The sequence below is a fragment of the Dreissena polymorpha genome, chromosome 5, assembly GCF_020536995.1.
Source record: "Dreissena polymorpha isolate Duluth1 chromosome 5, UMN_Dpol_1.0, whole genome shotgun sequence".
NCBI classification, from domain to species: Eukaryota; Metazoa; Mollusca; class Bivalvia; order Myida; family Dreissenidae; genus Dreissena; species Dreissena polymorpha.
Window position 1 is genome coordinate 56717303 of NC_068359.1, and position 14028 is coordinate 56731330.

At 35.3% G+C, this 14028-nt stretch overlaps 1 protein-coding gene across 4 annotated transcripts in view; it reads left to right on the forward strand.

Moving 5' to 3' along the window:
- LOC127830974 (uncharacterized) overlaps window positions 1-14028 on the forward strand; it is a 357196-nt gene that overhangs the window by 3392 nt on the left and 339776 nt on the right. For 2 of the 4 annotated variants that reach the window (XM_052355926.1, XM_052355923.1), the window contains exons 2-4: window positions 353-535; window positions 1036-1117; window positions 1540-1708. In XM_052355926.1, the coding sequence (XP_052211886.1) occupies window positions 1064-1117; window positions 1540-1708 (223 nt within the window). In that variant the 5' untranslated portion in view covers window positions 353-535; window positions 1036-1063. Of the gene's footprint in view, window positions 1-352; window positions 536-1035; window positions 1118-1539; window positions 1709-8833; window positions 8950-14028 lie in introns of those variants that run through there. The other 2 variants (XM_052355925.1, XM_052355927.1) reach the window with 2 other exon arrangements.

Sequence of the window (14028 nt, forward strand, 5' to 3'; positions counted from 1 at the left end):
CCAGTCCCTGTGATCTTTCCTTTGTGATCAGTTGTGGACCAGTTATTAATTAAAACACTTAGCTTTGCATTATTGGCAATACATGTTGTTATAAATGTAATAGGCACAAATGCAGTACTTATTTACACTAATTTACACAGAAAATCACCACTATGCAAGATATTCTTAAAACAAAAATATATACATTGATCCGTAAAATAACTTCTTCTCCAATAAGCGTAAAAAATGCATTACATACTAGTCGCCGCTCTCCAGAGCGACGCCAACAATGATTTGGCTTCTAGATTTTATCAATTATTGTGGAGACTTTGAGATTATTAAATTTATTTGCGTGTTAAATTTTTACTTCTAGATGCAGGGCTGTACGATCTAATACAATCATCATATCCTTGCCTGTGGTCCCATCTGGGAATATACCGCTGACCAGCCAACTCAAGGCTTATTTGTTCTGGGGCAGTGTCGTCAGGTGTGTTCACGTCTTGCCCAGCTTCTTGACATCTGCATCTTGGCGCCCTCACTTCATTGGCGGTTCCAGGTGCGAGAACGTCATGTCATATTGGATTCAGGCTTGCTAAGGGTGTACCATATCCATCACCGCTGTCCCTGAAGGATTTCTTCTTCAAGGGCATGGTCCTCTTTTATCTTCCAAAAAAACACGTCTCAATTAAAGCATGTTACAGTTTAACATAATGGTCATCTCGGTTACTGCATGAATCAGCTGACAGATTGCAATTGTCAGATTCTTGCAGTTGGATAACATGTTTGAAACTGACCTGGGTATCTCCTACATTGTGTGACTGAGGATAACGAAATACAAAATGAAAAGTTGGAAAAACATTGGATTTACAGTCATTTGCATGTGCAATTTCTGAATATTGTACGCAAAATGTGATATGGTCGCTGTGACAACTCTTACCATAAGATGTATTTATAATTCAGAAGGATATTAATTGACTTCATAGTAAAATAATTTTACTAATTTTATTATATGTTAGTATGTTTCAAACAAAATCCCGTTTTTTATTAAAATTGCAGGTCATAAAGTTAAGCAGCTCAGAACTTCATGCATCTACTGGGCTGGTTTAGATGGACTGTATGGACTGCAGTAGCGACACAGGTAAGTGTGCTTAGATACAATGAATAATTTAAATCAATTAAATCATACCTCAATGAGTTGACTGTTTTTGTAGCATAAAACTTGGGCAAAACAAGCAGTAAAAAAAATTAAGGCAAATATAGGAAATGATGCAAGTGTTGAATATTCAATACATATCTCAGTTGTTAAGGGGTTAAATATGTATCTAACTTGTAAGTGGTAAAGACTTAACTACGTTCATAAGTGGTAAAGGGATAATTCAGTTTACAAATGCCAGATTAATGTTGTTAAGCTTAAATTCTTCAGCATTGTGATCATAAGCAAAATGTATTCAACACAGTTTTGTTATATTTTATTCTTTCGTTTGAAATTGGAAGATGTTTGACTAAAAACGAAAATCTGAAATTAAGAAACCAAACTGTTTGCATTTGTCAAATTAATAGATGCTGTTGGCATCTGGGGGACAGCTACCTCAAAGGCATGAAAAAAGATCTGTCGCTGACACCACTTACGTGGAATTCTGGGAGCAGCGCAATCGTGGGTTGTGTCCCTTGGGTATGGTCTCACAGAGGAACAACACTGTATGCTGTCTGCCCACTAGCTGCAAGCCAGGTAATTCTTATGTTTTGCAAGTTGTCATTGAAATAGGCTGTCTTGTCATTAAATGACATATTGCATTCTAATGAAAAAGATACCGTAAGATTTCTTTGCTATATATTTATATGAGCCGCTCTCTGCGAAAAAGGGGTTTAATGCATAAGAGTAAATTGTCGTCCCAGATTAGCCTGTGCAGTCATTAGTCAGTTTTTGGACTCATTTGTTGGTTGATTGGGGTGCCTGCATTAAATGTTATAAAATTTTCGGAACAAACTATATTCACATTTCTCTAGCAGTTGGATTGAAACTTAAAATTTGTCATCACCATGAAATGAAGATGTGCCAGGCACCTGTTTTATATGAATAAATATCTAAAATTGAGATAAACCTGTCTATTATTGCTTATTTAGTATTTACTAATTTGTGTTACTATATAATAAATTTCCGGATGTTTTAGACACTGTTGATTGTTTTTACCTGTAAATTGAGTTCAAAAGCAATCTCCCTTACCTAAATGACATTTTCTTCCTTAATCACAAAAACCTTAACTTTCATTTAAAATCTGTCCATTATAAAGCTCATAATGCAGATTGATGAGGATAAACATTTTAGTAAAGCTCGGCAATAAACCTGCCCACAACCCTGTTCAGTAAAAGCAACAATTGTACCCAGTTTTAATTAAGAAATAAAATTCATTAAAATAAATATTTTAATAACATTCCTTACACCTAGCTTCACCTTATTATCATCTTCAATGAACAATTATTTTAATCTCTATACATGTTCTGAACTCTTGAAACAACTCCACTTGCTACCAGTAAAAGCTAGAATCATGTACAAAGTCCTGGTTATGGTCTTTCGTGTTGTCCATGGTTATGCTCCTGGTTACTTGCAAGAAATGTTTGTCCCAGCAAGCAGTCGATATAGACTTCGATCACAAAGTTACTGTAATCTTGTTATTCCCAGGAGGCGAACTAAGATGGCGGATAGATCTTTTGCTGTTGTTGGCCCGAAGTGGTGGAACAATCTACCAAGCCACTTAAAAATCATTGACAATGAGGGCTGTTTTAGATCAAGACTTAAAACTCATTCGTTCAATTTTTTTCACGGATAACCAATGTGCAGTTTTTGTGAAGCGCAATAGAAGAATGTTTTTATAATAATTTTTGCGCTATATAAGTGACATGTATCTGTGTTTGTATGTAGTACATGCACACTATTTGTGAACACCAGCAAATTATTTGTCATAAATGTCAAAATTATGCACATTATTTTTCTTCTGTAAGCTCTATTGGAGAAACATCCTTCTAAGTAATGCTGTAGATTTAAAGAAGAAGAAAAATTGTCTATGTTGTGATATACTAGTACATGTTATGTTATATCGTATGTTTGTATTACTTTTAAAAGAAAGGAAAGCCCTCTATCCCTTAAACTTATTTTATCCTTTGAAATACTTGGTTATAATAGATTTTAAAGAGATAGAAATAATGTTTCTACTTAGATTTTGTCATAAGTTATAATTTTAACTACTATAACTTCATGCCATATTTTGTTCCTAAAAAATGGATAGGTTTATTTGTTTTCAGTACTTTTTTAACAAATGTAAGATTCCATCATTTTTCTATCTTTTCAGTTGTGTTGTAAAATCCCAATTACCCCAAAATATAACTGCAATAATCATTTATAAAAGATATTGTACCAGGCCCCTCCCCCTACAAAAAAGTAAAATCATAAGATAAACGCACTGAATGAGAAAAAAAACAAGATCAAAGATATGTTTTTTTTAAAAAGATAGTTTCAGTTTATGCTATACAAATAGCTTGTGAGGCCTTTGTAGTGAAACCAGCATAAACCTTATAATGTGTAAACTGTACTGCATTCAACCATGCATCAACTTTAAATATTCATTTTAACCCTTTCCCACTCGGAAGAAAAGTTAAAATTTGCTATTTGCAAACAGCATATAACCAGAACAGCCTGCAAGTAACTCGTAGTCTGTTCAAGTTTATTAGTGTTTGCTGCTCATCAGTACCTACCGTTGGAAATGAAGCCTTTAAAACTTGAATTTATTAAGAAAGGTATTTAATTGAATGTCACTTTCTAAGGGACTACAAATGCATGAAAATACGTATCTAAGTGGTAATGGGTTAATACAAAGAGTTGTAAAATATAAACAATGTTAACATTATATTTACTATGAACAGTTTCCTGCACGTTTCAATAATGCTTCATAGAACTAAATTTCTTTAAACATTTATTCGATTACTTTTCTCTTGACTGGGTCATAGAGATCTTTCTTTTAAGGGAGGATAGCATATTTTGTATGTCATATAACGTTCATTCATCAATTGCATCCGAAATCACATCATTATTTTCTGTACTCTGTAAAGTTAAAGGGATAAACTCATGTTATGACGAAACTGTCTAAAAAAATGATAATATGCATTCATATGGGCCATGCTCTGTGAAAAAGGGGTTCAATGCATTTGCGTTAAGTGTCGTCCTAGATTAGCCTGTGCAGTCCGCACTTGCTAATCAGGCACGAAACTTTCCGTCAAAACTTGATTTATGCTAAGAAAGGACTTTCTTGAAACAAAAAATCTTAAAAGTGGAAAGCGTCGTCCCTGATTAGCGTGTGTGGACTGCACAGGCTAATCTGGGACGTCACTTTACACACAACTGATATATACATAATTTTGCGCCATCAATACGCATTGTTAGCTTGCCAAATATTGTATACTGTGTTTCCTATTTCCTTTCATATTAGTGGATGGGCTTCTTTTTAAGCCAATACATACACCGGGCTGACTTGAGCACTTGTCGTTGTTATGCAAAATACAATGTTTACTTGTCATTACATTATGGGTGGTTTTAGTTTTTAAGAATAATGTATCGAAAAAAGTACATAATACATTGAATCCTACTTTAAAATGATGTTATGAGACAATTTTTTTGTCTCTTTGGTTGTGCGAAGCATCAGATATAACTTTACCAGAAATTGGTTGACAGATAAATACTAAAAGACTTTGAAACCAGACTATCACAAACTGAGTAAGTCTTGAAAATGGATAAAATACATCTGTCAATTGTCACTTAACTGAATAAAACACTTTTTATGCATGTATCAGTTTGCATAGACACGAAAATATTATTTTTAATGATCTCAGCACCGTCAGAAGTACATCAGTTGGCTTGCTTTTTAATGCTTCCTGTGATACGAAATTTAACCCAATATAACACTTTTGGTATAGCATCAATTAAGTTACCTATTATCTTTTGATACTTAAGTGATGATCCTTTGAACGCTATAAACACACTCTCACACCATTTTAAAATGGGCATTGACCTACTACTGGATTTATTGATAAGGTCCAAATACTCCACCCCTTCCCCCATAAGAAGCAACTTGAAAATGGCTTTTGAAACCAGCATAAAACCAGAACATTCTGCGAGTCACTCGCCGTCTGTTCAGGTTTTATGCTGTTTGCTGCTCAACAGTAACTAAGATGTGAAAATGAAGCCTTTGAAACTTGAATTTCGTAAGAAAGGTACTTAGTTAAATTAAATTTTCTAAGGGACTGCAGATGCAACAAAATACGTATCAAAGTGGTAAAGGGTAAATATTTTCAGGAATCTTTGATACTCGGATGGGTTATATATTTAAACTCATTACCACACTCACATCATCTGACATCATATTAACATTTACATTCACGTTGACCTTCTTTTGGTTTACTAATTCAGAAGGTAAAGTGTTTGTTTTCACCATTTTGGGAATGAGGCCGGGTCCCTTTGAATTTGGAAAATTCGTGGCGTATTGACTAAAATTGGAAAATAAGTGTTTTTGCTGTTTTGCTAAAAATGCTTCAAATTGAGAATAAAATTGTTTTCAGTATTATTTTAACTAAGGATGAACGTATATGGCTGGATGGGAGATAAACAAAACGAAAAAAATACACACTGAGGTTTGAATTCTTGGGTATTCCAAATGGCACGCCTTGTCAAACATAAATACCCCTTGCTGCCAAGTTTTGGTACAAGCATCGATGTTATCTATGAACACTTTCAACTCACCCTAAACACCTGACCGCATTTTTCATACTCCCTTCTCTTGAAGGAATATATTATGTATGGGCATTTCTCGAGCTAGGATTTGAAAAAAGAAGAGGGGGAGGGGCTATTTTTTTAAAAGGTCACTTTGGAGTGCTCAGTGTTTAGTCAAAATGGCACTTTGGAGCACATAGTCGTATCTGAAATGCTCTCTGTTGCATAATAATTTTTATATTAGGCCACTCCAAATTGATGTGTTGGTCTACGGATTTTTTGAAAAAAAAGTTGAAGAGGCGAGCGAATTTTTTTTGTTGTTTTAAACAGGAAAACTTTCGAGCGAGCGAACAGCGAAGATTAAAAAAAATCACATTTCGATACAAATATATTGCATTAACAAGAGATACAGGTTTAAACAGCTATAGTTTACATTCAAATCAATTCATTTACAAAGAAAAGAATCTACGTGCAAACAAGCAATAATATATCTATGAGTTGCGTACTTTTTAAATAAAATTGCACTAAAATTAAGTTTTAGAAATTTCAACTTTAAAATGTAGAACACATGTCTGAAGCTAGTGTTTTTATATCAGGAATAGCATTACTTGTAAGTTTAACAACTTCTAATGCAATTAGTAAAATAATGTTTATATTTTTATATTGAATAACTCTTCTATGAAGATTATGCGCTGTTATATGAATTTGCAGCCGTTAAAGCTTTCGATATGATTTCATGTCGCAAAGAGGCTACATGAAATTGAAGTTAAACGATATGAGGTCGATGTCTATCGACCTCATATTTATAGGAGTAAGTTGCATATGACCTTTGACCACGAAATATAACCATATCATTGAAGTGAGGGACACATGTCTACCTACTGCTGCTTATATTTGTTCGAAGTTTTCAGTAGTGAAAGCTGTGAAAAGTAAACCATGTTGCAATGGCACTTGAAGAGGGACACTCATCAATATGATAATGACAGACAGTCGGACAAAGGCCATGCATAAAATCCATTGTCGATACCTTATTTTAAAAGAGTCATATTGATGGCTACTCGCTAGTACGTTATTGTATTTTTCTGAAATAAATGTATACATTACAAAGAACTGTTTTGATGTATCTAAAATACACAGACCTAGCTGTAAAACCATGTATTTTAATACTTCTAAAACATTGTCCATGCGACTCTTTTAGAACCAGCCTTTAATGATTTTTTTGTTCGCTTAAAATCGTGTTATAGGAAACATTTGCCTACATTAAGGGAAATACCGTTCATATGCCCATTTAATAAAGAAAATGCATAAATAATTTACCTCATGTTTACCGATGTTGTTTAAAAATGAACATGCTTCAACGGTATCTGCTGATAGTTGCATGTTCGAACGTGAACAAACACATTCAAATAAGTCACAGAACGAAGCAGATGTGTTTATATTTATAAGGGTTGACTGCAGCAACTTTTCACCGCAATTTGATAAAACGGTCACGTAGGAAGCCATTTGTCTGGTCGTCTCGATCGAATTTTCGAGCGACTACAGTTATCGATTCCAAAGGTTACGAAACACTATATTTGTCATTCATATTCAGCGTCAAAATCGTTTCTGCGAGAGTGCTTTGTTTCTTTTTCACAAATTAAAAAACACACATGCGCTATGGTTACAGAAGGACACAAAAATGAGTGCGAGCGGTAATTTTGTTTTTCCATTTTGAAAAAATAGTTGCGGCAAAGCCGACGACCAACAAATCAATTTTGAGTGGCCTTAATCAATAAGTGTTAGAATATACTATTTCCATTATTATTTAACCATGTTAATAAAATGTCTACAATGAGTAATACATTAATATCAATGTCATACAAGATGTATAAATTATAATGTGGCTCCATTTTTATATATATATTTTTCATAAAAGGGCAGGGCAGGGCGCCCTTTCATTTAGGCCTAGCTGGGGCACTGGGCCAAATGATGGAGCTTTCTGCTCGCCTAGTCTTACAGTCGTCATATAATCTTCATCGGACTCTCTTGAAATTATTGTTGACATAAAGTAGAGGTCATATTTAACAACCAGCCAATTCACTTATGGCATTTCAGATGTAATACCCTTTATTTTATGCAAAATTTGTTAAATTTGGCATTTTTGATCTACATCACGTATAACCCTTTAATTTTTCTTTGAATCTTCAATAAACTAGACAGTGTTTTTTTCACTATTTTGGGAATGGGGCCAGGTCCTTTTGGATTGGAAAATATTGCGTCCTTTTGACTAAAATTGGGAAATTAATGTTGTTTATTTCATGCTAAAGAAAACTTTAAAATTGATAATAAAAGTGATTTCAATATAATATTTTATATGGTTCAACTTATAAAGATGGATTTGGAGATAAATGACATGTTTGACTTATTTTTTAAAAATATGATTTTTTTTATAAACCTTCAGTTGGGAATTTTTAGGTTCCATTTAGGAAAAAATATATACTTTTTTCATTGGAAATCGATCCCCCTACCCGACCCAGGCCAAGATTGAACAAAAAAATAACCACTGCTTTATAAAACTATTGGTTGACATTACATTGAAGCTAATTAAGTTTGATTGCCAGCCAACAACATTGCGCTTCAGAGTTATTTCCTTTTATTTGCATAAATATTTGCATTTTCTGCTCTCTTACTCAAAGTAGTTTTTTTTTATCTCTTTACCAAATTTCCGTTAAATGTTTATTAACATAAGACAAATGCACAGTTTAAAATCCAGCCAAATCACACCTGGCACTTTAGAGTTGTTGCCCTTTGTTTATACAAAAAGTGCAAAATTCGCCATTTCAGCTCCCTTGATATTTTTACTTTTCACAAAATCTTCATCAAAGTTTCTTTTTTATGTATTATTAGTTACACTGTTAGCAACTGATGGTGAAAGGGATATACACCCTCAGTAATTTTATACCATTTGAGAGCGAAGCTTTCCTGTATATTTACCTTAGAACCATGTTGTGTTTATTCACATGCATATAAATGACGATTCCTGCATACAACTTTAATCAAATATTTTTCCTTTACAGGCTACGGACTTGAGGCGTGTTCTGTGAATCGCACTGAAGATTTGTGTATTCCTTGTAAAGAGGGCTTTGTACAACGGCTCAATGTGTCTTCATTGAATATGCAGAATACAGCTTGTTTTAAGGAGGTGGAAAGAAATCATAAGAGATGTCCCCGAGGTAGGAGCTCTAGTTTAAACCCATTTATTGCATTTCATTAAACGTTTCATCCGTTGCTATGTCCATCAGTTGGTTTGATGGTCGGCCCACTTTCAAATTCTACTTGAAATCTTGTGAATGCATCACTCACAATATTCGGAATTGTTAGACTGTTTACTTGTCAGGAAAGGAAGATGCCTTTTGAATTGTAGGTCAAGGGGTTTAATGTCATGGTCGCAGAGGGTTGTTAAATAATGTTAAATAGATACAATAGTCATTTGAAGTACCGCTAATACCCATACAAAATCTGTTAAATACACTTTCAATTATGATAAAAACATGTTCAAGGAGAACACTTATTTTCCCAATTATTGGAACTGGCAGCAGTAAACATGGGCTCCTAAATGATGTTTACAGATCCATAAACACAGCCCGATCCTATAATGCAATATAAAAACTTCCAACTACAAAAAGTGCCATAGGAAGGCTTATTACAATATGAACTCAAAAACAAGTAACATTGGTGTAAAAACATAAAATACAAACATTATGTAGCTTTCTGCAGCATTTAAAATCGTTTCATGATGCCGTCTTACTTGGTTTTACAGATGATCTCAAGTCAGAATCGGATTAATTTGGCTAACATATTAATTTGCACAATTTGGAGAGCACCTGTGCTTTCTTTTAGGTACGCGCCACATTATAATAGATAACAGGCAAAGTTTTACCAAACTTGGTCAGAAGTTGTATCTAGACAATATCTAGGTCGAGTTCGAATATGGGTCATGCGGGGTCAAAAACTAGGTCACGGGGTCACTCAGTGCATTTCAAGGATTTAGCATTATAAAATGCTTATAACTTATATCAAAGCGTTGGCTAAAACTTTTGCATTATTGAATATAGAAACTTGATATTTGGCATGCATGTGTATCTAATCGAAGCTGCACATTTTGAGTGGTGGAAGTTCAAGTTTAAGGTCATCCTTTAAGGTCAAAGGTCAACAAATAAATTCAAAGCGGCTTTCTCGTGAAGCTGCAGATGTTAAGTGTTGGAAGTTCAAGGTCAAGGTCATCCTTCAAGGTCAAAGGTAAAAAGAAACAAAAAAAATTCAAAGCGGCGTTCTCATGAAGCTGCACATTTTGAGTGGTGGTAGATCAAGGTCAAGGTCATCCTTCAAGGTCAAAGGTAAAAAAACACAACAAATTTTTATTTCAAAGCGGTGCAACAGGGGGCATTGTGTTTATGACGAACACATCTCTTGTTTCTTGCTGAATTGTTAAGAGCAGGACGTCCTTGCTTGAGCTATGCTTATTAATTACATAATGATTATTTGTCATGTTTCCATCGCTGCCCGAAGCCAATCTCGTGTTTGCTTGTTAATGTTCCTATATCGTCGAGAAATTCAAAGGAAATATATTGAACCACAGTAAATGTTTTCATGTGTTTTCATTATTAATCGATTGACGATCCATATCATTGGTTGAACAGAAAAATGTCACACCGCGCCGTTTTTGGCTCGACTATTATATATGAAATATATATAGTGTAGCTATCCTACTCACCCTGGCGTCAGCGTTTCCTTTTCCGTTTCCGTTAGCGTTAGCGTTCAAATGTACAAGTTTTCGTACGACCCCAATTATTTTCATTGTCCTTTGACATATTGCTTTCATATTTCGCATACTTGTTTACCAACATGACCCCAACCTATAAACAAGAGCAGACAACTCTATCAAGCATTTCGTCATAATTATGGCCCCTTTTCCACTTAGAAAATGCAGCAATTGTTAAAGTTTTCGTATAACCCCATTTATTTTCATTGTCCCTTGACATATTGCTTTTATATTTTGCATACTTGTTTACCAACATGACCCCGATCTATAAACAAGAGCAGACAACTCTATCAAGCATTTATTTTGTCATAATTATTGTCCCTTTTATACTTAGAATATGCATATTATTGATAAATCTATGTAAAAGTTTGCGTACTACCCCAAATATTTCCTATATCCTTTGACATATTGCTTTTAAATGTTGCATACTTGTTTACCAGCATGACTCCAACCTATAAACAAGAGCAGACCACTGTACCAAGCATTTTTACATAATTATGGCCTCTTTTACACTTAGATAATTGAACATCTTGCTTAATTTGTCATAACTTCTTTATTTATGATCACATTTTATTATTACTTTGACAAAACAACACTTACCTGAATACCACAATGGATTCCACCCAAACAATACCCCACGCCCCTACCCAGAATCGCTCCCCCGCCCGCCCAACCTCCCCCCACCAATGTTTTTTTTAAACATCATCTAATAAATTACCCCACCCCACATTATACCCCCTCTCAGCCAGCCCTACCCCCTAAAAAAATTATATTTTTTTAAACATCATCTAATAAATTACCACATCCCTCATTATACCCCCCTCTCACCCCCCTACCCACTCAAACTTTTTTTTTCCTTTTTTTTAATTTGAAAGATCGTCTAATAAATGACCACACCCCATATTACCTCTCTCACCTCCCAAAATTTTTTTGTTTTCCTTTTTTTATCTTTGAAAGATCGTCTAATAAATTATTATACCCCCACAAACGAAGTTTAGGGGGGTATAAAGGAGTGAACTTGTCTGTCGGTCGGTCGGTCTGTCTGTCGGTCCTTATTAAGTGTCCGCTCTCTAATTCAAGTAATTTTCATCCGATCTTCACCAAACTTGGTCAGAAGTTGTATCTACATGATGTCTTGGCCAAGTTCGAACATGGACCTTGCCGGGTCAAAAACCAGGTCACGGGGTCACTTAGAGCGTTTTAAACATTCAGCATGTTGTCCGCTCTCTAATTCAAGTAGTTTGCATCCGATCTTCACCAAACTTGGTCAGAAGTTTTATCTAGATGATCTGAAGGCCAAGTTCGAACATGGGCCTTGCCGGGTCAAAAACTAGGTCACGGGTCACTTAGTGCGTTTTAAACATTCAGCATGTTATCCGCTCTCTAATTCAAGTAGTTTGCATCCGATCTTCACCAAACTTGGTCAGAAGTTTTATCTAGATGATCTGAAGGCCAAGTTCGAACATGGGCCATGCCAGATCAAAAACTAGGTCACAGGGTCACTTAGTACGTTTTACACATTGAGCACGCTGTCCGCTCTCTATTTCAAGTAGTGTAAATCCGATCTTCACCACACTTGGTCAGAAGTTGTAACTAGAAGATGTGTAGGTCAAGTTCGAGCATGGGCCATGCCGGGTCAAAAACAAGGTCACGGGGTCACTTAGTGTGTTTTAAAACTCACCATGTTGTCCGCTCTCTAATTCAAGTAGTTTTTATCCAATCTTCACCAAAATTGGTCAAAATGTGTATCTTGATCATGTCCAGGGCAAGTTTGAATATGGGTCATGCCGGGTCAAAAACTAGGTCACGGGATCACTTAGTGCGTTTCAAACATCACAATGCTGTCCGCTCTCTAATTCAAGTATTTTTAATCAAATCTTCACCAAACTTGGTCAGAAGTTGTATCTAGATAATGTCTAGGTCAAGTTTGAATATGGGTCATGCCGGGTCAAAAACTAGGTAACGGGGTATCTTAGTGTGTTTTAAACCTCACCATGTTGTCCGCTCTCTGATTCAAGGAGTTTTTATCCAATCCTCACCAAACTTGGTCACCAGTTTTATCTACATGATGTCTAGGATAAGTTCGATCATGGGCCTTGCCGGGTCAAAAACCAGGTCACGGGGTCACTTATAGCGCTTTTTAACATTCAGCATGGTGTCCCCTCTCTAATTCAAGTAGTTTACATCCGATCACCAAACTTGGTCATAAGTTTTATGGTGATGATCTTAAGGCCAAGTTAGAACATGGGCCTTTCTGGGTCAAAAACTAGGTCAAGGGGCCACTTAGTGCATTTTAAAAATTGAGCATCATGTCCGCTGTTTTTTGTGAAGACGACATGCAAAAAATTATGTGTCAATGCGGCATGTGGGGGTATTCTTCACGTCTGTGACAAAGCTCTAGTTGAATATGAAACATTTCCCCATGATGGCTTACGTTATGATGTCAAGCACTCGAATAGTCGAGCGCGCTGTTCTCTGAAAGCTCTTGTTATTAAATATCGTTGACGATTCGTTGGTCTAAAACGAAAGAGCCAATCAGAAGCGTTGTAACAGAAACCGATGTAAATTCAGCATGGATTCTGGTGGAAAAAAAAGAAAAATGAATCTGTTAGATTTCGGATTTAAAGCTAAATCTGGTTAGAAAAAAATGACACAGTTGATTTTTCTTCCTGTTTTTATTGTTAGTTATTGTTTAATAACTATCTGTTATATTTGTTTTTTTTCTCGTTATCTTTTTTTTCGCTGTTTTAGAGCGGCTTCGTTCACGATTGTTGTGACTTTTCTTAGTGCCGTTTGTTATCCCCCGCCATAGGCGGATGGATATTGTTTTGGCGTTGTCCGTCCGTCCGTCCTTCCGTCCGTCCTTCCGTCCGTCCTTCCGTCCGTCCGGCACTTTTGTGTCCAGAGTCATATCTTGGAAGTGCTTTGGCGGATTTCATTGAAACTTGACATGAATATATATATATGGATAAGAGGATAATGCACGCCAAAATGCATTGTACACCATCTGTTAATTACGGAGTTATGGCCCTTTGTATCTTGAAAAAATGAAAGAAGCCAATCTCGTGTTTGCTTGTTAATGTTCCTATATCGTCGAGAAATTCAAAGGAAATATATTGAACCACAGTAAATGTTTTCATGTGTTTTCATTATTAATCGATTAACGGCCACCGGAAAAACTTTGCGAAACCGAAATTTCGCAAACTTAAGTACCCTTTTTCTTGAAGATTTGCTTATTTGTGATAAAGTATAAGATAAAAGTCTAACTTGTGATTAATAATTGGTTATTTTTGCTTGTTAAATGCGTTTTCTTCACTATGAACTTTATTAGCAAAGTTGGGGTTCCCATGGGATTTTTGTATTTTCCCATGGGATTTTTCATTATCCCATGGGAATTTTGGTTTCTCCCATGGGATTTTTCTCCAGCTTTTTTTATGGGAGAAAAAATCCCATGGGATTTTCAAAAACATAAAACACGTTCGTTTGTGCT